The sequence below is a fragment of the Atractosteus spatula genome, chromosome 12 (assembly GCF_055471065.1).
Source record: "Atractosteus spatula isolate fAtrSpa1 chromosome 12, fAtrSpa1.hap1, whole genome shotgun sequence".
Lineage (NCBI taxonomy): Eukaryota > Metazoa > Chordata > Actinopteri > Semionotiformes > Lepisosteidae > Atractosteus > Atractosteus spatula.
The window spans coordinates 27,413,588-27,439,334 of record NC_142717.1 but is presented as its reverse complement, the minus strand read 5'-3'; the positions used below and the strand labels follow the sequence as shown (position 1 = coordinate 27,439,334).

Genomic DNA, 25,747 nt, shown 5'->3' with positions numbered 1-25,747 from the left:
ATTTCTGCTGCACAACCTGTTTTTTTTCCGCTTGTACATCACATGATATTAGTCATTACAGAGACTAGTGAGCAGGAAGGTCCGAATCATGTCGCAATTCATGGGAACTCGAATGTGAGCTTGCCACAGCAATACTTTCACAAAGTTGACAATTTTGTGTTTAATTTGCAATTTGTATTTTTTTTCTATAAAGTCAATGAATTTATTTTGTTTCCGAGATTTATAACCTGTCTGAGAAATTGGGACTGCAGTTTCCCTTTAAAACTACTCAGCACCACATTTCAGGACAAGGGGAAGATCCCCTGGGATGACTTGTCTGCAGCCTCACAGGACTGATTAGTACAAGACTCAGTATATCAGTGCAAGGTACTGCCTTTTCACATTCCACACAGAAAGGGAACCAGCATTTCTCCCATTTTCCCACAAAAGAACATAAGAAGTTGACAATGGTGAGACTTTTAAGTTTTTCACTGACACGTGAGCACACAAGTCCTAGTGTTCCCTGGGTTCAGCTGTTTGGTGTGTTTTAGTCCTGCTCATATTTTAAAGGCAAAGGTGAATGGTCTGCTGGAGCTGTAACAGAAGTCCTGTTACTGTACAACTCCGGGTCTGTGTTGGGAGAATGAGAATAACAGTCTCTTTACATTTCTCATATATTTAGACAATCTCATATATTTATAAGCCTTACTTGGGATGAACATGAAAAAATCGCAACATTCTTAGTACAGAAGGGAAAGGAGCATGAAAATTTCAGCTTACGTTTGGCGGGAATTTGGTTTCTTATTCAAAACTGAGTAGACTCCATTTTTATTTTGCATTTTTTCGTGCAAATGATTATGCTTTTGCAATTATTATAAAGGAAGGGGATCTGTTAAGTCTCAACATCAGAAAAAGATGTTCTGACTAAAACTGGTTTCTGTGAAAATTAAGCAGCTCAAAAGCCATGTACAGTGTGTTGTTTTAAATGCTCTCATATACATTTTTAATGGAATTAATACGGACTGTTTTTTGACCACCACCATGTTTTGTCTTCTCAACTAATGGATTTTTAGTCAAATTTCAAGAGGAGATAATAAACAACTCCACAACTGGACCTTCAGTGGAGCCACTACACAGGCAGTATACTTGTTTAACTATTGCAGACTATGCCATAAACATTAAGTAATCATTAACATAATCAAATTAAGTTTCTATACTTTTAAATTTTGTTATATTTAAAAATTGTGTTATATTTTAAGCAGACAATAACCCTACTGCAGACAGCCCACCATTTAGCTAACACAGGGTAGTTTTTTTTAAATCAAGCATTGAACAATAGGAGCACAAGTCACAACAGAAAATAACCCATTTCTAAATTTGCTATAAAATTGTCAATGCCAAAGGCGATTTGTAATTGGTATCAGCTTTTTACCAATTCTGAGTTTCAGGACTGCCCTCATTCAGGTGTGCTGCCAGAATCCTAAGCAATTCTGTGAAACGTGCTGCTTGTAGGCATCTCTGCCATTCCCACCTGAGTCTCTTCATCATCAATTATTCAACTAGTAAGAGCGGTTTAGTCAAAAATAACCAAATTGAGGAGATGCTGTGTAAAGTTCTATATGCTTAAGTTGTTGAAATAGAGCATTTTGAGACTGGGCTGGCCAAAGAAAAGTTGATGGGAGCTATTGATTAAGAAGGTAAAACAATCATGTTTGCATCTCGTTCCTCACAATTGCACGGTGGAAATGCAGAAAATTAAGTTTATATACTCTTTAATTTTGTTACATTAAGCAGACATCAAGTGTATTGCAAGCACGGTAAAAAATATGTTTACAGTATTTTCACGACTTGTATATGAAATATGCAAGAGCGAGCTAATACTATATGCACTTCACGGAATTTTACTGCTTTGGGGATGTAGACAATAACCGTGCTGTAAGCAGTCTACAAAAAATCACGAGGTAAAAAGAATGTAATTGACTGGAAATGCATGTTTACTTTAATACCTACAGCAACCCGTGAGTGTACAGCACACATTGAAAACGTTAGGTAGAAGTGAAAACGACTGATTATATTGTTCTGCATTTCCAAATTGCTGTTTTGAAGAATTTAAGGTTGCGCTTCTGAAGTTTACTCCATTTAGCAGCAGGGAACAACCGCCGATGATTCTTCTTCTCGTACGAGGTCAGGTAGCAGTGCGACTGTTTCGGCCCGGGAGATGTAATTTTACCGTGAAATACGCGAGATCTCGGTGTCTTTAAGTACAAATAAAGCGAAAAGTCCCGGCGACTCTGCAAAACTACCCTTTCTGGGTCAAAACCGTGGTGGTTTCATTTTCACTATCTGGGCCTATTGGGAGAAAAAGAGGCTCCTCGGAAAAGCCTGTGCCTTGAGCCCGGCCTTGGGGAGAGGGAGAGCGTACCGTAAAAACGGGAGGTAACGCCGCTATACTAAGATTTAGGGAGCTCAAATAAGACGACGAAACGTATAACTAAGGCAGCAGTTACTGTGAATTCTGTACCGAGTCACACTTTTTTGTGTATTTATTTGATAAAAATCCTTTATGATTGCATATGTGTAAAATTAACATCCTCTGCAATGTCCACGGGCATTAGTGGTGTCATAAATGGAAAGAAAAGTATCCACTGAAATGGAGATCATAAAAGGTTGTCTGTTAAGAGCTCGTCGCGAATATTGTATCTTCGTTTCGTAATGATCATGTGAGTGAACAGTGTTCTGCAATAACAAGGACCTGTTTTTTTCCCAACCATATTCATTATTATTTGCTTTGAGTGTGGGGAACTTAATTCTCATTTGCTTTCTTAGTATACAATACAAACTACTGCTAAAATACACTTGAGATTAAGCAATTAAAATGATTCTATAACTTGTACATAAAGAACTGATGTCTTGCTTTTCATGGGAGAAGGAATTCCACAAATGCTAGGGTGTGCACTGCACTTCCTTGTAGATAGTTTGTAACTTTTTCTACACATTTGCACTATGGAAATGCAAAGGGGTAAGAACTTACACAATGAGTGTAATGAACATGGTTAACTCTTTGGCAAAAGTACTCTGACATTCATCAAGGCAAACTGTCATTGTTTTGTTACAGTATGTTATTGCTCACTTTCATGAGCAAGCCCTTCATTGTTGGCTTGGATGGGTTCTTTGTAGGATGCTGAGGACCGCTTTTCTTGGGTTTGTCTTCCTTTGGGCTGGTTTTGAACCAAGCTCTGCCAAAAGATGCTCCAGATTTTTCTGTTCAAGAAATGCCCATCTGAGCAGACCAGATGGACCTGTCCCAGGGCAGCCTCTGTTTCTCACACCTTATCTGGAAGCGGGGAATATTGATGAAGGTAAGGGCTTTTAAAACTTCAGTGAGTTCATTTAGCATATTCTCAGTTGACTTTTGGGTGTACGCCGATTCCAAGCTGTAAAATATAATTCAATGAAAAAATCTGATGTTCCTTATCCATTCCTATGTTGTTGTTTTTTTTGCTTTTCTTAAGGTATTTTATTGATGTTGATATAATGAAAACATCCCTTTCACTCAAGGAATGTAACCAGACATTCCAAAAATGTATTACAGAATTACTCCTTTCGGTCACGCTTATTTTGCATCCATTTTAGAACACCCCTGCCTCTAAACAAAAATCAAGATGGAGCAGATTGTGATTGTGTTGTGAGAAGTATGATGAAAATCATCAATCTGTCAATAACTTTTTCTCATTGCTACTTTAAGTGGGGTTCTGACCGTGTTAGGGTTATAACGTCATCACAACATTTGTGTCGCTGTAGAAAAACACAGCAAAACCAGTGTTGTCTGTGAGACAGGACTGAGGAAAGAACACTCTTAGCTGTGCTTAGTGAAGATTATATTATAACATTCACATAGGCCATTGGCAAAAATTGAGTTCCCTTGACCTTAATTAGTAACTTATGAATATCCCAGATATATAGAAAATGGGAATTTAGGATGACCCATAAAGTTGACAGGATTGGAATTTTCAAAGGATAGGTCTAGAGGCTCCTGATCTAAGCTAAGAACACGACTGGTGTTGATAGGAAGAATTGTGGTAAAGTTGTAACAAGAATGAAAGGCATAACTAGGCTTGTTGAACACAAATATGGCAAAATTTGTGTGATTTTTAAAAAAATCTCTTTTGGAACAGTTTGTACAGTACCAGCATTCTTTGTGTACTGCCTTTTTTGGCGTTTCGTGAGGGAATGTGAAATTAATTTGGTGTCAATTCTGCTGTTTGCTCCTTTAGCCAGGACGTTGAGTTTAGTGGGCCCTCTCCCTGGAACAAATGTGAAAAGCTACTCTGGGTACCTCACAGTCAATAAGACCTACAACAGCAACCTCTTCTTTTGGTTTTTTCCTGCCAAGGTAAGGTTTCTTCCCCTCTAATTGGCATGTACTGTAGTTATCATTTATAAAAACATGGTTTATCAAGACATCACACTATCTGTCCAGGTAGTAGCACAGTGCACTGGAGGTTTTGGTGAAAGTGTGATTAGGATTGAACACTAGAATTGATTTAATTACAAACACTTGTAACTCACTTTAGTTTTTTTTTTAATGAGTTGATGTTACTTATCCATTTTTTCCACAGCTTCCTTTTAGTGCAGTCAGATTAACCACAAGGTGGCACTATTTATAAGAACATAAAACATTTTTTTTGCGTGTTATTTGTTTATTGCTTTTTGTAGTCCCATCTAAAGTGTTTGTTCAAAGAAAAAATACTTTTACAGCTCCTGGTGTTCAAAGACCAGGCCAACTGGCATCATCATACTGAGAAAGATGAGCCATTATATCCGTTACGAATATTTCAGGTTTACGGCAGCCAAGATTGTAGCCAGACCTATACATCTGAAACCTTGTCAAAATGTTCTTATGAACCGCTGCTCAGACTGACTTCAAACTTTCAGACTTGGTTAATAACCAAACTTGTCATTTTGTATCTGAAACTTCTATGTCCGCCATTGGTCAAACTTGAAAAGCAAGCCCCATCACGCAAAGATCTCCTGCTTGAAATACATTTGGTCAATTAAGTCCTAACATGGTTAGTATCTTCCTAGTGAGCAGACTTTATTGTGTGCGGCTGGTCCTCTGCTTTTACTCTTGCACATCAAGCTGTCTGTCTTCGCAAGCACTACACTAATTGAATCTCTTGAACAACTAAAGCTGGTACTGATTTGCACCTTGCAAGTTGCGGGGATAATTTTCCGGTCTTAAGCAGGTCACCAGCTGCAGGTTAAAAACGGACTTCTATGCAAACTGCTCAAGATCAAAGACTCCATGCCCATGTTAATTCCAAAGGTACTGTATCATGCCATGATAGTGGAAGTTTATAGAGATTGTAGGGAAGCTTTATTTTTTCTTCCCAGTTTTGAAACTGCTTATGTTGAAAGACTGGGCTGCCGGGCAGAACGTATGAAGCTTCATGATAACTATCTCCGTATGCCTGATAAACGGTTCAATTTATTTAAAAAATGTGGGGTCTTGTCAACCAAAATGTCCATATGACACACCTGATAATCCTAATGAATAGTTGCACAATTTGCATTTAATCTGGTAGGTTACATCAACCAACAGCTTTTTGAAGTTTGCACTTGAAAAGTTGCTACATTAATTTTTACATGTGCAATGGATCGGAAACTGTTCAAAAGAAACCTCCTTATCATGTAGGGGCCTCTGGTTAAAAAAGTGTTTAGCCTGCAAACTCCATTTGCATTTATTCATTTGGCAGACCTATCCAAAGTGACTATCAATAGCGCCTGTTCAAGGTGGTGCAGTCTGTTACAGTTTGCACTCAGGTTGGCTTATCTTTGAGCTTTGCTCTCTAGAAGACCTGTATTCATGGACTTGCAGTCTTTCCAAATAGGTTATGAATAAGTTTCTGTTGGTTTGTACATAAACTAATATTTGCAAGACTTGAGTTTGCTTCCTGTTTATGTCACTCTTTTACTGTGACGGGGCCAAAAATAACGTGGCTGTGCTTGGAGCCTTGTCTTCCATTTATAAAAGTCCCTTAATTTCCAACAATGTTTTAATGAATATCCATTTATGTCATTGTGGGATACATCATAATTTAGTATTTCTCAGGGCCACCAGCAGCCATATCACCCTGCAACTCACAACTGGCAGCCCACTGAAGCTAAGCAGGTGTGAGCCTGGTCAGTACCTGGATGGGAGACCTCCTGGGAAAAACTAAGGTTGCTGATGGAAGAGGTGTTAGTGGGGCCAGCAGGGGGCGCTCACCCTACAGTCTGTCTGGGTCCTAATGCCCCAGTATAGTGTGATGGGACACTATACTGTTTCAACATTCTGTGGAAAGCAAAGGGCATGACAAGGCTCAGAAAGGCATCGCTGCAACCAAGGAAGTCTCCAGTTGTGACGACTACTTGTACCAATGGACTCAGGCTTTTGAGGTCGAGAGAGTGGGAGAGTGGGGCACCACTTTGCTAATATGTAAAAGTAAACTTTTAATCCAATTTTGTATGCTCCAGAGAAAATGAATTAAAATGGCTTCTAAAAGCCTCTAACTGAAGCATTATTTTTTGCAGTGGACGTACTTTTAGTGGACTGTATGTCTTTGACATACAAATATTCACATAGGTCATCAAAGTACTAAGTTATTCAAGATCTGAAGGTGGTTAAAAAGACTTTATGTAAAAGTGTTTGGAAGTGCAGATGGAAATGACCTTGTATATTGTCCTTCCATATCGCTATGATAACACATAAAAATAACATCGTAAAACAAAGTTTAGCAAACTTGCAGTACCAGAACTGTTTATACTGAGCTGCATCTGCAGCAAGTCTTCGTCTGTTCTCAAGCCCTTTATGGTGTCTTGCATAAATTTCTCCTGATTTCTGTCTCCCTGGAGCTTTGCTCTTAGCTTAGGGCTGCCCTGGAACATTAACTCAGTCATTTTCTGGATTACAAGTATTGTTGTACTCTTCCATGGAATGTTTTAGGAAAGAAATAATAGGGGGTATGGTCGTAATGTAAGTTTCCTTTGTTCTTCAGTGATTTTAAACAAATCTTGCATCTGCAAATGGATGCACACTTTTTTTTGTTTTGAATAAAACAGTTCTGGCAATCCTTTCCGTTTACAGATGATTGGAATAAGGGTCATCACTTTAGAGAATGCCTACACTGACGGACTAAAGGGATTGAACCTTGACTCGTGAACAGACGGGATTATGAGAGGACTTGATCAAAAAATATTCAAAATCCTCAAGGGCACTAATAATCAACCTATAGGATCTCTTCAGAATGAGCAGTGAAACACGAGCCAGAGGAGACAAACTATGTGGAAGTGCATTTAGAGAACAGGATACACTTTTTTTTTTTGTCCTAAGGGTTAAAACGTGGAAAAAGCTACCCAGCCAAATACTTGAAACTGATATTCTGGCTTCTTTCGAGAAACAGCTGGATGAAATCCTTGAATCATTTAGCTGTTAATTTCCAAATGGGGTGGATGGACTGAAGGGCCTTCTCTTGTTTGTGACTGCTCTTTTCAATGGAAGAGCTGGGAGCCGCTGTATACTTCACTGTATGGGTACAGGATGTGTAAAGGTACTGCATATTCTTTGCATACAGTAGTTGAACTAGGCCTGTGTCTTCTGTTTAGGTAAGCCCTGAGACTGCACCAGTGTTGTTGTGGCTTCAGGGTGGTCCAGGAGGCACCTCAATGTTTGGGCTATTTGTTGAACATGGTCCTTATGTTGTATACAAAAATTTGACAGGTAAGTGTTAAGGATTATTAGAACTATTTTTGATAGACTTGTGTGTTTTACTTGCATGTTACCTACCTGGTAGAGGTACCAGGTAGGTAAGAAGTAAGAAATTGATTCACCAAATTAATGAAGGAGGAACTTGATGTTGGGCAGATGATGCAAACCCAGAGTGGACTTAATCCAAGACAGAGGATTTACAATGCTATAAGAGTTTAAATAACCTAGTATTTTAGACCTGGGCTTAAAGTATCACCCAAAGATTGGCATCTCCTACAGACTGTTGTCCCCTGTCAGCATATTGGTATATCAGACTGGGAATTCTGGTGCAGGAGGAAGTGTACCACTCACACCAGCACCTTGGTCTTCCGTTCCAACAGTGACCAGGATCAGTCTTGTTGATCAGAAAGTGGTAAAACTGCTATCACAGTAAAAATGTCCATTAGGCATTTTATTAACTTGCAACTGGTTTTAAACCAACCTTTAAATACTTGAATATATCAAGTATCTATATATCAAATATTGACTAGTTTTATTTTTCTGCTAAGCAAATATAGTAATGTACTGTAAGGATTGATACTGCAATCAATATTCAGGCCTTCACTGTATGATTAAAAAATATAGCTCTTCTGGAAAAAGCAGTGTCATGGCACTGTAGCGTTTAAACTTTAGCTGTTTTCTAGCAGTGACCCTTGAGCAGTCATCACTGTAAGCCATGGGAATCGTTTCATGTTGGCATGATTGTGGTGCACTGTGCCAGTTGCTGTGCCATCTAATAGTTACTGCATTAGCTTAAAGCACTTGCTTCTCAAATTTAGAATAATAAGCCTGTTAACAAAGTTCAGACAGTGTCTGACACCATACTTTAATGAGACATCCTTCTTTAAAATGAGTTTGCAGATTCCCATAAGAATGCAGGCTTTGACATGCTCTCTTTTCATTTTGTTTGGCTGTGAAACTGGGAAATTCTAGCACTTAATGCCATCACTAGGTGCGACAACCTTTCTTGAATTGTAAGCAGGTTAAAGTTCATTGGTTGTCATGTCTGGAGTCTAGACTGCAGACATGGTCATCTACAGCAGGGAAACAATTGGACGAGGGTTTGTGTGTGGCCTGTGCCAATTAAAGCAACAGCAGCTCATGCCATGGGGGATCGGAGCCAAGGCTGTAGTCGTCCCCGTGCACAGTCTTATTTCCACAGTTTAGGAAGTTATTCTGCCTGTGTGTGGACTGCCAGATGACAGGGAAAGTGAGTCTTGTTTAAAGAAGGATGTGACCTTCGTTTTGGCCAATTCAAAGAGGGATGAGATTTATCAAAAGTAAAAATGTAAATTCTCATCTGTAGGCGAACCCAATGCAACATTTCAACTTCCAGCTCTGCGAAGGCTCTTAAGCCTGAACACCTGTGAATGTGAATTAGCGTCATAGATTTGGCACGAGGTGTAGGAATGCCAGACTTTGAAGTGATCGCTCGTATCGAGTAATGTTTATCTTTCCTTTGTTCGTGCTTGAAATGTCACTAAAAATAACCTGATTGTATGTCTATTTGCAGTGGGTATAAGGAGCTTTCCATGGACCGACAAGTATTCAATGCTCTACATTGATAACCCAGTACGTTACTTTATGTTTGTATTTAACACGTCGTAAGATATGAATCAACACCACATCGTAAACATTCAGAGCTTTGTAACCAACCTGCTTCTAGCACTGCGCTGAAATTAACTGGTATTGTTCTGAAAATTTAATAAGCAGACTTCACAATATCTGTGTAGCTTCCGCGACCACACTCTGGCTTTCAGTGGGTACAGTATATTGAGTTCCCACTGTGTTCGTGGTCTTATGGTTTAGATCAGTGTTCACTTGCTAAGAAGTACTGTAACTGCTGGTTTTTGTATGGAATTCTTTTGTTTATTTGCAGCGAATGTAAAACCCTCCACTAATGGGTTATTTTATACATTTTCAGTCTGCATTGTCTGGTATTGGTTAAAACTGTCATTTTCTAAACCTTTCCCAGCTGCTGCTTTTTGACCCTGTCTCTCTGCTCCTCTATGGAGGGCACGCTCATATGGGACTATAGGATTCTGTCAGACATCACATGTCAGTGTTCCATCTCAGTGGGAATATATATAGCTGACCTTTCACATCTGTTTGGAAGAACTTCCTTTAACCATTATCGCAAACACATGCCACATGTTTCTTGACATGCATGTGGCTGAACCCCCAGCAAAGCTGGAGTCGGTGTGGATGCACCCTGTTTCCCCTCTCGCGGTTTACCCGGCAAGCCAAGTGATAGTCAAAATAGGCTTTCAGCCATTTGTTTTTCATAACAAAATTTCCTAAGCAGTTTGAGGGCTGATCCTTTTTTAGCAAAAAAGAAGAATGCTTGTGATATTAAATGGAGCTCAAAAACAGTTTTGCAACAGCTTTTAGTAACTGCAAGATAATGCTACAAATTAGAATTGTCTGGGATGATCTCTCGGAGCTCCTGTGTCTTGTCATTTTTAATATGAATTACTGCAAATCTAAAATGCAGGATGCAATCCATCTCCTACTATATGGCATGCTTGTATAAGGAACATGTACTTAAGCTTCCTGAAGTGTTGATTTCTATCAGATTGTGGAGCCGGGTGACAAGGGGATTCAGTTATTGTATGCTTTTCTCTCTCCCCGAGGTTGGCACTGGGTTCAGCTTCACGGACGATGACAAAGGTTTTGCGCGGAATCAGGACGACGTGGGGAGAGATTTATACAGGTTGGACATGGAATTGTATTTAAACAAATTTGCTCGTATTTATTTCTGTTGTTTCTCAGATGTGTAGAGGACTGGAGATAATGTTTTCTTTCTGCTTCTCTCACAGTGCTCTTACACAGTTCTTTCAGATATACTGGGAGTATCAGAAAAATGATTTCTATGCCACAGGAGAGGTAGGCCTGTTCTCCTTTTCTCCTTTCTTTGTCTTTTTTTTTTCTCGCACTTGGACATTCCCAAGAGAGAATTCACCTGGGAGTCATATTTGTGCTTGTGCAACAGTAAATATTGAGTAACATAACTCTTGCGGTACATCAGTTTTTAGTTGATTTTTACAAATACACCTATTGTGTATATATATCTGAAAGCATGTGTTTAAAAAATATCTTAAGACTATGACAAGGAGATTGTTAGTCCCTAAAACTGATGTACAGTACTGCCATTTTTTTCTAAATGATGGTTAGAGCAGAAATTTACAGAAAAACTCAAACATGGCATTTCTCCATATCTAGTGCAATTGAACCAGTGTTCAGGCTTTTGCTTTTAACTTTAGATCTTTAACCTGGTAAGAGAAACTAATAACCATTACGAAGTATGATATGAACAAGACCGTATTGCAATTAAAAGAAAGAGGCGATCTGGGGTTTATGAATACAGTAAGAGATTAATAGGCAGGCCTATTTGAATGATCTATGGTAACAAATAAATACTGTTTGATAATTATCCAGGGAGTATCAACAAAGTGCTTTGTGGTTTATGCAGTTTTGTGTCCATCTGCAGATGTGCATGGCAACAGGGAACTGATGAATTGTACACAATGCTTAATTAGAAATGCATTCAGTTCGTGATTTCTTTCATCTGCAGTTCATTACAGTTAAGTCTCATCTTCTGATGTTATGCTGGAAAGAGTAAACATTACTTCAGCAAGAACTGGTTTTCTTGTTGGCTAAGAAGCTGCCATGTAATGGGCACTGTCTGTTCAGCTACATACAAAGTACTGTATACCTTTTTCATCCCAAGTCCTGAAGAGCTGCAAAGATTTGTGTTAACAGACCTTTTATTCTGTTCATGACTGCCTCCTTGATAGCTGAACGCTAATAGCTAATTGTGCGTTGCAAAGCATTTTATTTCTAAGGTGAGGTCATGTTCAGATCACTCTAAAACAAAACTGACCGATTCAACCCTCATAACCGATGCCGAATACAAACCACAGTACCTGATAGGGACTTTCTGTTGAGTAAAAGGAGAAGTCTCCAATAGGCAGACATGCCCTAGTTCTTAGTTAGTAAATTGTGACCGGTGAAGAGTGTTGATTTAATCCAGTTTTTGGAAATGTGAGGTTAACTCCATCAGTTAAAACAAAGGAAGGGAAGTGATATTTTCTTATGCATCCCTAGGATTATTGTTGGTTAATCTGTTGACAGTTTTTAACACTTCTCAAATTACACCTTGCAAAATAGTTCAACAGTTGAATTGAGTGAGACATACAGTAAGAGGTCTCATTGTAATTAGCAAATATATCCTTTAAAGAGGAAACGGATCTTTCCATTGCATCCTGCAGAAATACTGTACAGATAACTGGGTGAAAATTATAAAGGTTCAAGTTTGTGTGGGGGATTCATAATAAACTGCATCCCAATTAATTCAATTTCAGACGGGCAGGTTCTTACAATTTGAGCTGTAATTTTACTTCTAGCTGCATTTGCTGCGGTAACATGTGCCTTAAATAGAGACCTTTTTCCTCTCTGAATCTTTCTCATCAGGATTCTCCAAATAAAAGATCCTATCCCAATAAAAGACATTGAATGTTTCAGATTTTAAACTCCTTGGTTACAAAAAAGTCAACTGTTACAAGATAACATTTTGACAGATTCTTTAAGCTTTTTTTCTAGTTACAGGTGCTTGGGGGGTAATCCTGATGTGTTTTTTTATGGTGGTGATTGTACCAGAGGTTTGTGTGGTTTTTTTTTTTTTTTTTTTAGTCTTATGCAGGAAAATATGTCCCAGCTATTGGCTACTACATCCACACGCATAACCCCTCTGCTAAAGTCAAAATCAACTTTAAAGGAGTCATGATTGGAGATGGCCTCTGTGATCCTGAAATGGTGGGTAATTGTTTTGGGGGGGGGGGTAATTAGATGGAGTGAGTTGTGGGGGGGGGGGGGAACTTTTCCGCTACAGGGCTTTCTAATGACTTTCTATTGCTAATTCCTTCCACATGCTTTACTCTTCTATAGGTTTGTAGAATCAAACTTTGGTGGTTTGCAGTCATTGTGAGATACAAGCTGGTTGTTCTCTATTTTAGGCATAACCTATTTTCCCCCCCCTCTCCCAATGTGCAATGGCCAGATGCTGGGTGGCTACGCTGAGTTCCTGTACCAGACTGGAATTGTGGATGAGATGCAGAAACAGTTTGTCCAGCAGCAGACTGACCTGGGGGTGTCCTACATCCAGCAGCAGAAGTGGGTGAAAGCCTTTGAAGTAAGCACCAGTGAACCATGCCTGCGTCGAAAAAATTTAAACCAGCTGAGCAGCAGGGAGATTTAATGGGGGCCAGAAGTTTTAAACCCTTTTAGAAACTTGCTGCGTAGTCGCAAGCACTGCGTGTCATTGAGAGTATTAAAGGGGTGGGGGGGGGAGAAGAGATCCCATTGAATGAAGCTTCTCCAAGTTATCACGGTGCCTCTGTGGCTCAGGATCTACGCCTGTGGCTGGAAGGTTGCCGGTTCAAATCCCGCAGCCGGCAAAGGAGTCCTGCTCCGTTGGGCCCCTGAGCAAGGCCCTTAACCCCAACTGCTCCAGAGGCGCCGTACAATGGCAGACCCTGCGCTCTGACCCCAGGCTCTCTCCCTGTCTGTGTGTCTCATGGAGAGCAAGCTGGGGTATGCGAAAAGACAAATTCCTAATGCAAGAAATTGTAAGGGGTTAATAAAGTAATGTTATTATACTGTATTTTATCATCAGTTTATAAGCTGGTACTGTATAATGCAATACAGGGTGAAGTTCTCTGTTCAGCTCATTCAGTGTTTTAACTGTCTGTCGTACTTGCCCTTCTGTTGTCATCTGTCCTCTATGATTTTGGCCAACAGGTTTTCACAGTTTAGGTACAATGTATTGACGCAGTCGTCTTTTCCATTCCAGATCTCTCGGTGGGTAAAGTGTAAACCCTCTTGATGGTCGAAATTCAGTGTGCAAACAGTATACAGACTATAGCGCATCTTCTTTGTGTTGTCCGTTGAATCAGCTTATTCAAAGTCTGTCCAAGATATGGGTGATGGGGAGGGGGTAAGCTGTGATTTCTTTTGCAGGAGCCGTGATGTAGTGGGTGGAAGTGAAGTGCAAGGAGAAACACGGCAGCTGCAGAGCATAGCTCCATAGTTTCTAGGAGACTGCCGCATGGCTTTTGATGTGGGACTAGTTATTGTCCATTCTAAATTACCACTAGGCAAATCTTAGCCACCTACAGTTCAGACTGTCTGGTGTATAATTAGCTCTTTGTAGCTCTTGGGGGAGTGGGGGGGTTACAGAGAATGACCTGGCACATGGCTTACAGATTAAAAAAACATGCAAAAGAGGAATTACCAGAGGGATGGATTTTTAGTTCTAAAATGGAACGGAAAAGATCCTGTGGCAAAATTTACCTGCACAATATTAGCAGCAATGATCATTGTGGATTGTTAATGGAACCATGAACTTCCAATTAATCATACTTCTAATAGTTATATTTTGGTAACTGCACTTACTGTATCTCTTTGTTACTATTAACCCTAATCTATTGATATTTTGAAAAGTTTTTGTGTAGGCTTTCTAGGTCCAAGTGCAATGTAGCAGGGCTTCTTTCAAATGGTATTGCCAGTATTTGAAGTTCAGGTTTGCTGGTAACCATAAAGGAGTTTTTCTTTGTGCACTAATGACCTCCAAATGTGCAGGCACTTTCCTTTTAAGTTACCGGCTCGAGATGTGTCTATCTCTCTCATGTAATTGAGCTCTAAAACTACCAGTAATGCATCTGTGAGTGCATTTATTGCTTGATTTGAAACATTCACTTTAATGTTTTTTTGTAAATCCTAGATAATTAAGACCGTTTTGCAGAAAATTAAGGTGCTGAGTCCAGCTGTGGCTTAACTCGCTGGGAAGTATGAGGTTGGAGATAGAAATCTATTTCTCATTGTGTCAAGAAGGGGTATGCATCAGGCATTGTGTTACCCGTTTTGTTTCTGTTTCTAACTGAAGACTCATTTTTCATGTAGAGAAGAGCGCTATTGTGAAGGGGGGGAGACATGAAAATACCAACATGTGTTTTCAATTGTCTCCCTTGCATACTGCTGAGTGAAATACCACCGAGCAGATTTTCTCATCAACTTTAACCAGTGTCAGAAGTGTTACACTCTCTTTATTTTAATCATCACATAATTGTTTCTTGGCTTATTTGGGTTTTTTTTTCCCCCAGGTTTTTGATATCTTGCTAAATGGAGACACTATCCCATACCCATCCTTTTATGAAAACGTTACAGGATGTAAAAACTATTTCAACTTCCTGCAGTGCCAGGTAAAGGCGATTTCCAGTGTCCACACTGTCTGAAAACTAGAATGATTTTTAGAATCATTATTAATTGGATTCTTACTATAATTTGACGCTTGATGTATCCAATTGTGTGTAAAACATGCATAGAATAGTTACCATTCCCATGTACTTAATGTTTTGGGAGGAAGCATTAGTAAAGTTTTTTTTTTAATCTACTAGACATTATTTTTAAATTAATTTAGCATTTAGAGATGTGTGAATTAATAACGGCTGCTGATTAAGGTTTTCCAGTTTGTCCTCCGCAGACTTAAGGCCGTTTTTTATCTTTTTTTTAAAAACTTAATACAGAAAGATGTGACAAGTTGACATGTTTTAACTGTTTCCTGGAATTAAGTTCAAAGTTAGTTTATATATCAACTTTATGATTATGGGGCCTGTATCCAGGCATTACATTTACTTTTAAAACAAATCTAACAGTTCCTTTCATTTTCAATCCTCATACAGGAGCCTGAAGACCAGGGGTATTTTTCCCAGTTTTTATCATTGATAGAAGTAAGGACATCTATCCATGTGGGGAATCTGACCTTTCACGATGGCTCTGAAGTGGAAAAGCACTTGCTGGAAGATGTTATGAAGACCATAAAACCATGGTTGGCAGTACTGATGAATAACTACCGGGTGAGTTCTCATTGGCACTTAAGATACTTGAAACAAAAGGTAACTTGCAATGCTGTAGTGTACAGTATGTGTGTATCTGGGTCTGGAATGTTGAAGGTTTATCTGGAGTATAACAAAGTTGTTGCCCTGTGTAATAGTGAGATCTAGCAAGGAAGCAGATGAAACAATTGTGTGATCTTTGCACTAGGAATGAGCTACAGTAACATCTGGAAAATGCTTGTCGACAGAAAACTGATTCTTTTGTCACTGTGACTATCCCACTTGCTGGCTTCAGTAAAAGAAAAGGAGCTCCTTTTTTTAAAATGTGCCATAGTTCATTTAAAAGTGAATCTGTATGTAACTGACTTTAGAAATTGGACTTTTTTGGAGGTGGTCTGTTTTCTTATTCAGTTTTCTAATCCGTTATTCCAACTTTTGTACAGCTGTCCCTCAATGGAAACCTGTTTTAGTATCATTTAAACGCGAGGCTGTGAGATTTTGGGATTTTTATTTTGTGACAGAGTTCTGTACATGTTTTGCTTCACCCCCTTTTTATTATTTCCTATGGACTGTGAATAAACAATGAAGACATTCTTGAGACTGCAAACTGAAGAATACCCACACAAACATACAGTGAACCATAAGGTGTAAAAGCTGTTCTGAGTTCTGCTGAAGTAGTGCCCTCATTGCCCTTGTTAATTTGAAAAAAATAAAATAAGGACCATAGATCTTAATTACTGAGCATGATAGTGTGCTGTAGATGGACACCAATAACACTGTAAATAACCTTCAGTCAGATACTGTACTTTATAAAGTACATTATTCAAGCCAAGATGAGTTTTGTCAAAGCATCAAGTGTTTTAAGGAAATTATCCCAAATGCCTTTCTTCCAATGGAGACCATTGTTTTGGGTTTTTTTCCTGGTTAAACTTCTGCCCAGATGCAGAAAATTATTTGGTAAAGAATTCATGTAGGGTTTCGGAAACATCTAAAAAGGTCTGAATGCAAAAGCAGTTTTTTTTTATATCGGCATAATTTCTTTTTTAAAGCCTTTGTGCGCTCATTCACAAATGTCATTTTATTTCTGATGAAACCTCATGGTTTTTTTTTTTCTTTTTTTCTAGTAAGGACAAACACTGTTTGCTTTGATTAACAAGTAGCAGAACAGGACTGTGCCCTGGAGCAAGAAGCTGTAAAAATGGCCTTTTTTCCCCCCTTTCTCACTACTCTGTTAGTATTTACAGCGTGACTTGAATTTCAAGTTTCAAAGCTCAGGGCATTTGCCAGCTCAGAGATGAATATTGAGGCAGGAGGTTGAGTGGAGTTTCAAGCTTTATTTGCTTGTGACAGGACAAAAAAGATTAACTTCTGTGCTACTGTGACTCACTGCTTTGAACTACCCTTATACTTGGAGTATAAATTTAAAGTTCTCTGAATTTGTCCCCCACTCACTGACCACATCTGACATGCACCAGGTAAAAAAAGAGAACCAGTTTTGGATCCCGACAAAGCCCAGTACAAGTTTAATGGTGATTCATGGCACTGAGTCACCGTTCATCAGAATGGCATTGTTTTATATGCAAGAACCCTTCTGTTGGTCAAGTCGCATGGCTTAGATAGAATAAGCACATTTTGTAGTATCTTGAATGGGGTAAAAAGTGAAGCTCTTTAGAATTAAATAAATCCATAAAAGAAGGAAAATTTGAAAAGAGGCAAAATTGCCTTGGACATCATGTAGCCTAAATTTCAAATGCTTTGCTTTAATGGCAATAGTTACAGGCAACTTTTACAAAACACCCCTCAGCTTTTGGATGCGTTTCGTACACTAATAGCAATATCTGGACTAGATAACTAATGCGAATGAAAAATAAATGTATTTGGTATTCATAACTTATGATGTTTCAGTATAATTATTTGTGAAGTAGTGTTTGCAGTAGCATTAATTGATCAAAATGTAGGGTCAAGAAGGCAAGACGTGCTAAGACATCCCTGTTTTACTAATGAAACAGTTTACGAAGGTCGCCGAGGAAAAGGTCAGGCAGCAAATACCTTGCTCTCTGCAGGGGTAAGTAATCCCATGTGGTTTGTGCTGGGAGAACTTTGACTCTTTGTAAGGTTAGGGTCATTTATTAATGTTCAACTGCAGGCTAATTAAATGGGGCTTCAAGAAGTCTAGACCAAATGGATTGAACCCTTTCACAATCATTCCTATTTCATAGCTAAAACCATAATATTATACTCATTGAACGTTCAATGTCTTTACAACCACAACATTTTCGACACAATGTTTTGGAAAATTATCCATCTCTTGGTGAGATAAGGACATTAGTTCTGAAGTCAAAACTTTATTGGACAGGGGGTCTGCCTTTGATGTTGCTGCATATGACCGAGATGAATCTTGCATTAGAATGAGCTTTGCAATCATGATTGAAGTTCATTTCCAGCATAAAAATGGGTATTATGTTGAAACTGTTGGCGGTGCCAATGACATTCTGCTGCACCATTTATCAGTACTCCTTAAAACACTTTCTGAACACTGTAAGGATTTAATAATGGAATGTTAAGGTCTTATGTCAAACCTCAGAAATACTCAAATGATCCTTCATTTGATTTGAAGACCTGTTTCCCCTCTCACCTCCTGGAGTGCAGTACTTGGAACAGTCTAGAACTGTGGGCAGTTGCAGGTGTCAGCTGTTCAGTAGTGTGAGAGCTGGGCTGTGCGTTGAGCTCTTGTTGTTCCACCACCTTTTCAGTTTTTATATGGGTGTGAGAGAGGATTTGGTAAATCCGAAAGGAAAACTTTGGGAACAGCTGGTTAATCTGCACTTTAAAATCACTTTTTAAACGCGTTTCCTGTTCTCACCCACTAAACGCTGAAAGGTAATTTTAATAGCTTTTTCTTAAAACTGCAAGGAAGTGGAAGAATGAAAATTTTCCTGTATGGTGCAGTAGAAAAACACCCTCCACCTCCAGCCTTTTACATACTGTGCACACTGATGAGAAAATGAAGAAAAGTTGATTAAGATGTAATAGTAGAGCATATTTTCATAAGGTAAGGCTTCCTTCCAGATGTCTTTAACACTTTTAGCATCTGTATCGAGGTCTCGTTTCAGTGATCGCAATCAGTCAGACGAGAGAGGCAAGCACTCAGTCAGCTGGGCTTGTGCAGCAGCTTGGGCTGCTGTTCAAATGCTTCCCCAAACAGGAAACCACAGAATGTCAGAGATTAGGGTCACTGGATCACTGGGAAAGGAGCACAATGTTGTCTGTGAAAATTCCAAGAAAAATGGGGCAAGTTGTAGTAATGTAGACCATGGAGTGGTCTTTCTTCATTATTCAAAACTCCACCTAAACAAATTTAAGTGGAATGCTAATTTAAAACATGACCACATTTAGCTCACTGTTGTGTGTTTTGGAATGCAAAGGATAAAACAGAATATTTTTCATCTGTGATTGTTTAATAATAGCTAATATTAATGCCTTTCTTGACCTTAGAAAGAAGAGTATAGAAGAAATCTGTTCTCAATTAAAATGGTTGTAATCTTTAGTTGTTCCATGTGAACAAAATTAACCCAAACCGATAGGTTCTGTATGCATGTTGATAGATATGTGCTATTGCCTGTTCAGAAATCTGCCAGTAGATTATTTAGAAATTGATTGTCATCAGTTAATTCCTCTTGGTCACAACAGGATAATTTTGAAAATGTCAATACTAATCTCTCTGCATTCCTAAAATCAGATTTCTTTTCATATACTGTAGTAGCACATCGGCAAAGCCTATAGTAAATTACCTGTATAAGAACTATGGAAAAAAATATAAAATCAACCTGTAATTCTGCAACTTTTCTTGGCACATGAGACATTCTATAAGGTGTTACTGCTAGACATGATTGGTACGTCACCGGTTGAACCAAATTGAATACAAAACCTATGGCAAGTGCTTACCTGGGTAAGAAAGAATCTGCAGAATGCATTATATTAATTTTATGTTCTTATGGTACTGCTAGGCATTTTCTGACAAATAGTGGGTAGAGACTTTCTGGCCAAATCCTTTGTAACAAGCTCAGTGTAGTTTCTCTTTCTTTTGGTTTCAATTGGATTTCCCATCTCCAACCTCGGTTATCAACTTGTCCTTCTCTGGATTCTTGAGAAGCAGCAAAGCAAGTCCAGCAAGCATCTGTTTTAGCTTTGCATGGGTCTTTTTGACAATGTCAGGCTTGTCCAATAAACTATATAGTATTAGCAGTGCTTCCTGTTTGCATCAGCCAGCTACTTAAATCCCCATGTGATCACTAGTATAACTGTAAATCTGCTGTTTCATTTACATTATATCCTTGCATGTAATCTGCATTACTTGGGAAAAAGTCTTGGAAGAAAACATCTTCTTGGAGAATTTAAGTGAATTTGGTCTAACTGCTCTGACTTCCCCTTTATTAAGGAAACCAGCAAGTTCCGTCATTGCATTTCCTGTTTCACCATTTAAATGAAACGTGACAACATTTTACACAAGGATAAAAGACCCTAAATGCCTCTCGTGCTGAAATGTTTTAAATGGCTTCCCTTAGGATTACACTGCTTCAAAGTTGTTTGCAGGAAATGCTGTTAAAAACATTTTGGGGGAAGTGGGCCAAAACTGCATGCAACAAGCTTGGAGAAAAGCTTTGAACATTTTCAAAGCAGGGAGTAGGAAGAATGTGCTGCTAAAAATGTAGATAAAGTGCCACGTTGACTTTTTTAGCCTCCTACCATGAGTTGCTGATTACAGACTAGAAGGTAAAGTGGGAAACTGAAGCAGTCATTTGTGGTTCTACTGACTGTTAAATTTGTCTCTGTCCCCCTCAATCAGGTACTGATGTACAGTGGGCAGCTCGATGTTATAGTAGCCGCCCCGCTCACTGAGCGATTTCTTCCTACTGTGCCGTGGTCAAAAGTGGAGGACTACAAGAAGGCCGCCCGGTTCTACTGGAAAGTCCGCCCCAGCGACCGAGAAGTTGCTGGTTATGTCCGTCAAGTCGGAGATTTCTGTCAGGTAACAAAAAAAAAAAAGAGACCACCTCTCACTGGTGAGATGAAACATGCCCACCATTCCTTTGAATCTTCTACTTCATGGTAATATGTCACTAACTGATCTTGTGCAGATATTTTTGCACCTAAAAATCAGTAGCAGTGGGTTGATCACAAATGATAAACTGGACCAGTGTAGCCATCGTTTTAAAATGAATAATGATGAACTCACTTTTGCCAAGCTTAGGTGTTTAGAATGCTTTTCATTTTTTCATTTTAGTTTTGGTAGTAGCTGTGTGGTTCCATTACAGCACAATTCAACAGATATTCACGTTCTCCAGTACATCTCTGTTTCTGAAACCAGACAACTGACCTTTGTCTCCAATTATAGTGCTTCAGTGACAAAGTGCAGTTTCATTTCATTGCAGTTCTGTTGTAAGTCTAGAGTTTTTCAACCCTTCTCGGACTAAGTCGCAAAGGTATTTTACTTGGAATTGCAATACATAACACGTGCACATCATTATCCTTGCCAACTGAATTCTTCTCACTCAAGGCAATCTTTCATTATCCCTTGTATAAATAGAAATGTTATCTTAAAATGGCACAGTTCCATAAAAAAAATTGGAAGGAAATAGCCCTCAATCCTGCTGTAGCAATCAGACCATTGTCACTACTATTGCGTGGGCAGGATCAAAATGGTGATGCCTGTGACCGAGATCCAGCTAGCGTGCTTTGTTACGGCACTACAGAAAGACGTTGTTTGTGTTCTGATTACACTTTACACTGTTGTCTGCACTCTAATGTAATTTAAAGTTGGAAAGAAACATGGCTCAACTCATTTTGACAGCCTCCAGAGCAGAGTATTGTTTTTCTTGCTAGTTTTGTTTGCCAGTGACAAAAGTTCCCACAAGTTTTTGTGGCCTTATGTTTTATTGCCTCAAAAGCTTTTAATCTAGACAACTTTTAACATTTGCCAATTATTTTGGCAACAAAGGACACGTTGCAACACATTCCGCATAATCTAATAAGTAACATCTCGTCAACCTTGGTGGTTTGGCTGGTGTTTGAAAAGGAAGCACAGCATGAAGGAGAAAGTAATGTGGGAACATTAGACACTTAAGTATTCTCAAATCGGGCAGATGGTGACAGGAAGCATTGTCAAAAAAAATCCTGAATAGTTTCTTTGTAATTCCAATTTAAAGTGGGTTACAACACGCTGTACCAGAGAGGACAAGAAAAGGAAACGGCGACGGAGCAAATTGTGAATGTAAATTTTGATTCACAACCCACTTTCATCATTTTATAGTTACATGTAGAACACTTGAGTCATCCTTTGGCATGTAATATAGATATTTAAAAAAATGGAAATAACGTGAATAGGAGCAGGAGGGGTATGTCTGCACTCGATCTCAAAAGATGAGTTAGTAACCTTGTCCCTGCTCTTAAAATCATACTCCAAGCCTCTGCATTACAGCTGCACAGAATTGAAGAGAATGGATGTGTAGTCACAAAATAGACCGTTTACATTTCAATTCCATGTGAATCAAGTGAGTGCTAAAAATATATTGAAGGATTAGGCAGAAAAAAGCCTATAAGGGTCTAAACATGGAGCAAAGTGTTTTATGTGGTCAGATTTAGAACTAAAAGTAAGTTGGCGTGGAATCAGACAGAATTGAGGGGAAATAGTAGCTATCTGTCCAAGGCTTCAGAAAGATATAACTATAGTCTGTAAATGGTAAGGAGAGAATTCCATTCCATCAAAGCAGAGCTTGTATAGGGTATGTGTGAATGATTTTGGTAGTGTCCTAGCAGAAACGGAAAGGAAGTTTAGATAAACAGCCTAGCATATAAATGGAGGACAGGGGGTGCAGCAATATGACAAAGGTATGTAGTATGAACCCCAGTAAAAATGAGGTGTGTAGAGTTTGAAATGCAGATACTGTAACAACCCTATGAGAGCAGACATCATCATGACTGTGTGCTTTATTTCAGGGTGCTCACAATGGCTCGGAAAGCAAGTCTTCACAGATGTTTAACAGCAATAATCTTAAATAAAATTGGGCTTGTAAAATCCACCCCTACAATTTAATACACTGTTTAAAACTTTTAAAAGCCTGTGCATAGCCATTAGAATCAGTGGTTAAGACCTCAACTGTGCTATTTTAAGCAGTAATTTGAGTGTTATTTGATAGTCTAGATAAACCTGTGACCAAGGTGCAGTGGAATTTTAACTAGTAAGGTGTGTAGAGGTGGACACCAAATATTCATCCAAAAGTCAGAAGTGTAATAAATAGGTGGGCTTTTCATTTTAACAACCCATTGGTGAATAACGTTTTGGGCAAAAATTTCCACTGTTGCTTTTTGTACTGTGACAAAAATGTGCTGGTCAGTAAAGTACATTTCTAGACAGTTATGCATCCACACCCTGTTAGAAGACCATGGTATGACGCATCACAGTAACGCCTACTTTGGAAGGGAAGGTTATGTCCGTTTTAGGTGACAAACTAATTCTGCCACCTTAATTGTGAGGTGTGGATGGTTTGTTTTTAATTCTTGCATCCTGTATCTTGCTTAGTTTGGTTTATATTTACTGTCCTTTGTCATGTCTTATTGTAAATAATGGAGGGGGGGAAATCTAAAAAAAAATTAAGATGAAAAGTTGAAAATGAGACCCTGAACAGAAATTAGCTAACAACTACTTTTGAGAAGATTCAAATGTTACACAGAAAATGGACAAGAGCAAATGTCGGGCAGACAAGAATTAATATTGCAACTGACAGTCGGATATGAAGGCAGGTAGTAATAAATCACTCTGTGTGATCTAAGCATTGGTAAATTGAAATGATGAGGACAAAGTCAGTAGTTGCTCTTGATTTATCCTGTTGACTAAGATTTGTATAAAATTCATTTCACAAAGCACAAAGCTTGACTGATGGCTGATATTAGCCTATAGGATTGTGAATCTTAGATGTATTGCTTTCCAAAATGTACTAATTAGTGTGGCACAAAAATAAATGTATTTTCTCTTTTGTTTTTTGACTTGCAATTTGAGGTGCATAATTTCTGTACCACATATCTGCGGTAAAGCGACTCAACCCTTTAAGGAAGAGGAAAACCAGGACAGTGGCGTTTATAAACATGATGGTTAGGAGCCACTGGGAGGTTTTTCAGACCGCCTAGTTCATTTTAGGAACAAGTAAAGGTTTATTCCATGCTGAAAAGAGAAGAAAAGAAACGCAATGTTTCGGCTGTGGAGCCTTCTCTTTTCAGCATGGAATAAACTTTTGCAGACTACGCATGCCGACGCAGCTACCTATTTGAACTAGTTCATTTTAGGTCTTTCAGCCTCGAGTTTAATCCTATAGTCTTTTCAAATGAATAATTCTGTCATTGTACTAAACTTTGAAGTACTTTGTAATGCCTTTTAATTCTGATTTGTTCCAAATACTGGACTTTTAGGCAGAAATTTACTTCAAAGCCAAGCTGTCAGCCCTACTGTGATCTCGGGAGCAATTTTAGATAAAATTTCAGTTCTGAGTTATTTCCGTTTTGCAAAGAAATGCAGTACATAAAAATTGTAAGCCATAAAGTGACTCTCTACTATGTAATTCATTGAAAATGGCCTCTTTGAATTAAATTCATTCTTTGCTTTATTTTTAGGTGATTGTCCGTGGTGGGGGACACATTTTACCTTACGATCAGCCAGAAAGATCTTTTGATATGATTGACAGATTTCTTTCAATGAAAGGGTGGTAACCCATTTCCTTTTACACATTGGGGGGGGGGGGGGGGGGGAGTAATTTTCTGTTTTGATTTCTCAGGATTATGTGATCGCCAATTATTGTAAATTGTTGATAATTGATTGTCTGTACTAATTTGGAATTGAATGTAAATTTTTATGTACTGTATACTCTATCCTATGGGTACATTGTAACAATTTACTACAGTAACATAATTTGCTTCAATAAAGTTTGCAAAAAGTTGTGCTTTGTAGTCGTTTAACTACCAAAACTTTGCACATGATCCTTTTTCTTATGTGTTTGGAGGGGAACTGTAAGTTTACCTTTTACTAATTTGGGGTTTAAAAAACACTTCTGAAAGGAAGAAGAGCTTGCTGAATATTTTATTCAAAATTTAGGTTATTAATTCAGGGAATAAGACAAACCATTTAAGTATTTAATTGTCAGTGCCACCAGGAAGACTTAGTAGCAGCACAAAGATTTACAATAGAAAACGACATTGTCATGAACATGAGATCAGAAGGCTAAAATGGTGGTCCATTTGCTAGACCCTGAGAAAATAAGGATTCTTAGTTCTAGAGATTTTCTAAAATGGAAACTCTCGCAGCCCAAAACATACTGGTAAATAAGCTGGCTGTGGTGTGTGTACCCTGTGATGGACTAGTGTCTTGTCCAGGGTGTATCCCCACCTTTCACCCATTGCTTACTGGGATGAGATCACGGGTGAGCTGTAGCCTGTATTGGTTTTGGAAAATGGATGGATAGACTTGTCATTCATTGGTCAATAAAAATATTAACTGAGGTTTTTTTTTTGGCAGGGGGGGTGAGCATGGCTAACATCCACTTTTCACTCTCTCGCAGTGTATACTTTTAAGTTTTAGTCTTCCACATGTACCAATTTTAGGAATCATTTACAGGAAGGGAGTAACTACGATTGACATGGTCCTCTCAATTTCAAGAGTCCGAAAGCTCAAACTGCACTGTACTACCCATCTGTGTTTTGTTTTGTTTTTTTTAGAGCTGTACTTGGATGTAATTTTAGGCTGCCTCTCCTAAAATCATGTACCTTTAACGCTCGTATTTGATATCAAAGAAAACATTTTTCTTCTGTTAACCCGTGTTCACGTGCTTTGATGCCTTTCATATAATCAAATGTTCTGTGACAAACATGTTTTTTTTGTATTATATAAATTGGATTTGTGCGTTTCAAATAAATTAAGGGACACATTCTAGACCAAGGCTGTGTGTGGTAAAGAATAATTGTTACCAAAAAAGTTCTTAAATATGTTGAGAGTATTGTTCATTTTATGTAAACACTTCAGATGACTTCTTCATAGTTCTATTCA

General features: G+C 38.6%; 1 protein-coding gene across 4 annotated transcripts; it reads left to right on the top strand.

The window, feature by feature from the left end:
- The first annotated feature begins 1,630 nt into the window (after positions 1-1,630).
- On the top strand, positions 1,631-25,639 carry cpvl (carboxypeptidase vitellogenic like). 4 transcript variants are annotated; one of them, XM_088929060.1, is made up of 13 exons: positions 1,631-1,676; positions 3,157-3,338; positions 4,254-4,377; positions 7,629-7,738; positions 9,279-9,337; positions 10,399-10,478; positions 10,585-10,651; positions 12,458-12,580; positions 12,825-12,956; positions 14,926-15,024; positions 15,505-15,678; positions 20,504-20,686; positions 24,322-25,639. In XM_088929060.1, exons 2-13 carry the CDS (start codon positions 3,158-3,160, stop codon positions 24,415-24,417), a joined length of 1,428 nt encoding a protein of 475 aa, XP_088785186.1. In that variant the 5' UTR covers positions 1,631-1,676; position 3,157; the 3' UTR covers positions 24,418-25,639. The 4 variants fall into 4 exon arrangements, with proteins under 4 accessions (XP_088785186.1, XP_088785183.1, XP_088785184.1 ...); XM_088929057.1 differs by lacking the exon at positions 1,631-1,676 and adding an exon at positions 1,864-1,940; XM_088929058.1 differs by lacking the exon at positions 1,631-1,676 and adding an exon at positions 1,921-2,163.
- Positions 25,640-25,747: the final 108 nt, after the last annotated feature.

Coding starts and splice junctions, on each gene's coding strand:
- cpvl (XM_088929057.1), top strand. CDS start 1,864: ATGCACTTCACGGAATTTTACTGCTTTGGGGATGTAGACAATAACCGT. Junction 4,378..7,628: donor TTTTTTCCTGCCAAGGTAAG/GTTTCTTCCCCT, acceptor TGTTTAGGTAAG/CCCTGAGACTGCACCAGTGT. Junction 20,687..24,321: donor AAGTCGGAGATTTCTGTCAG/GTAACAAAAAAA, acceptor CTTTATTTTTAG/GTGATTGTCCGTGGTGGGGG.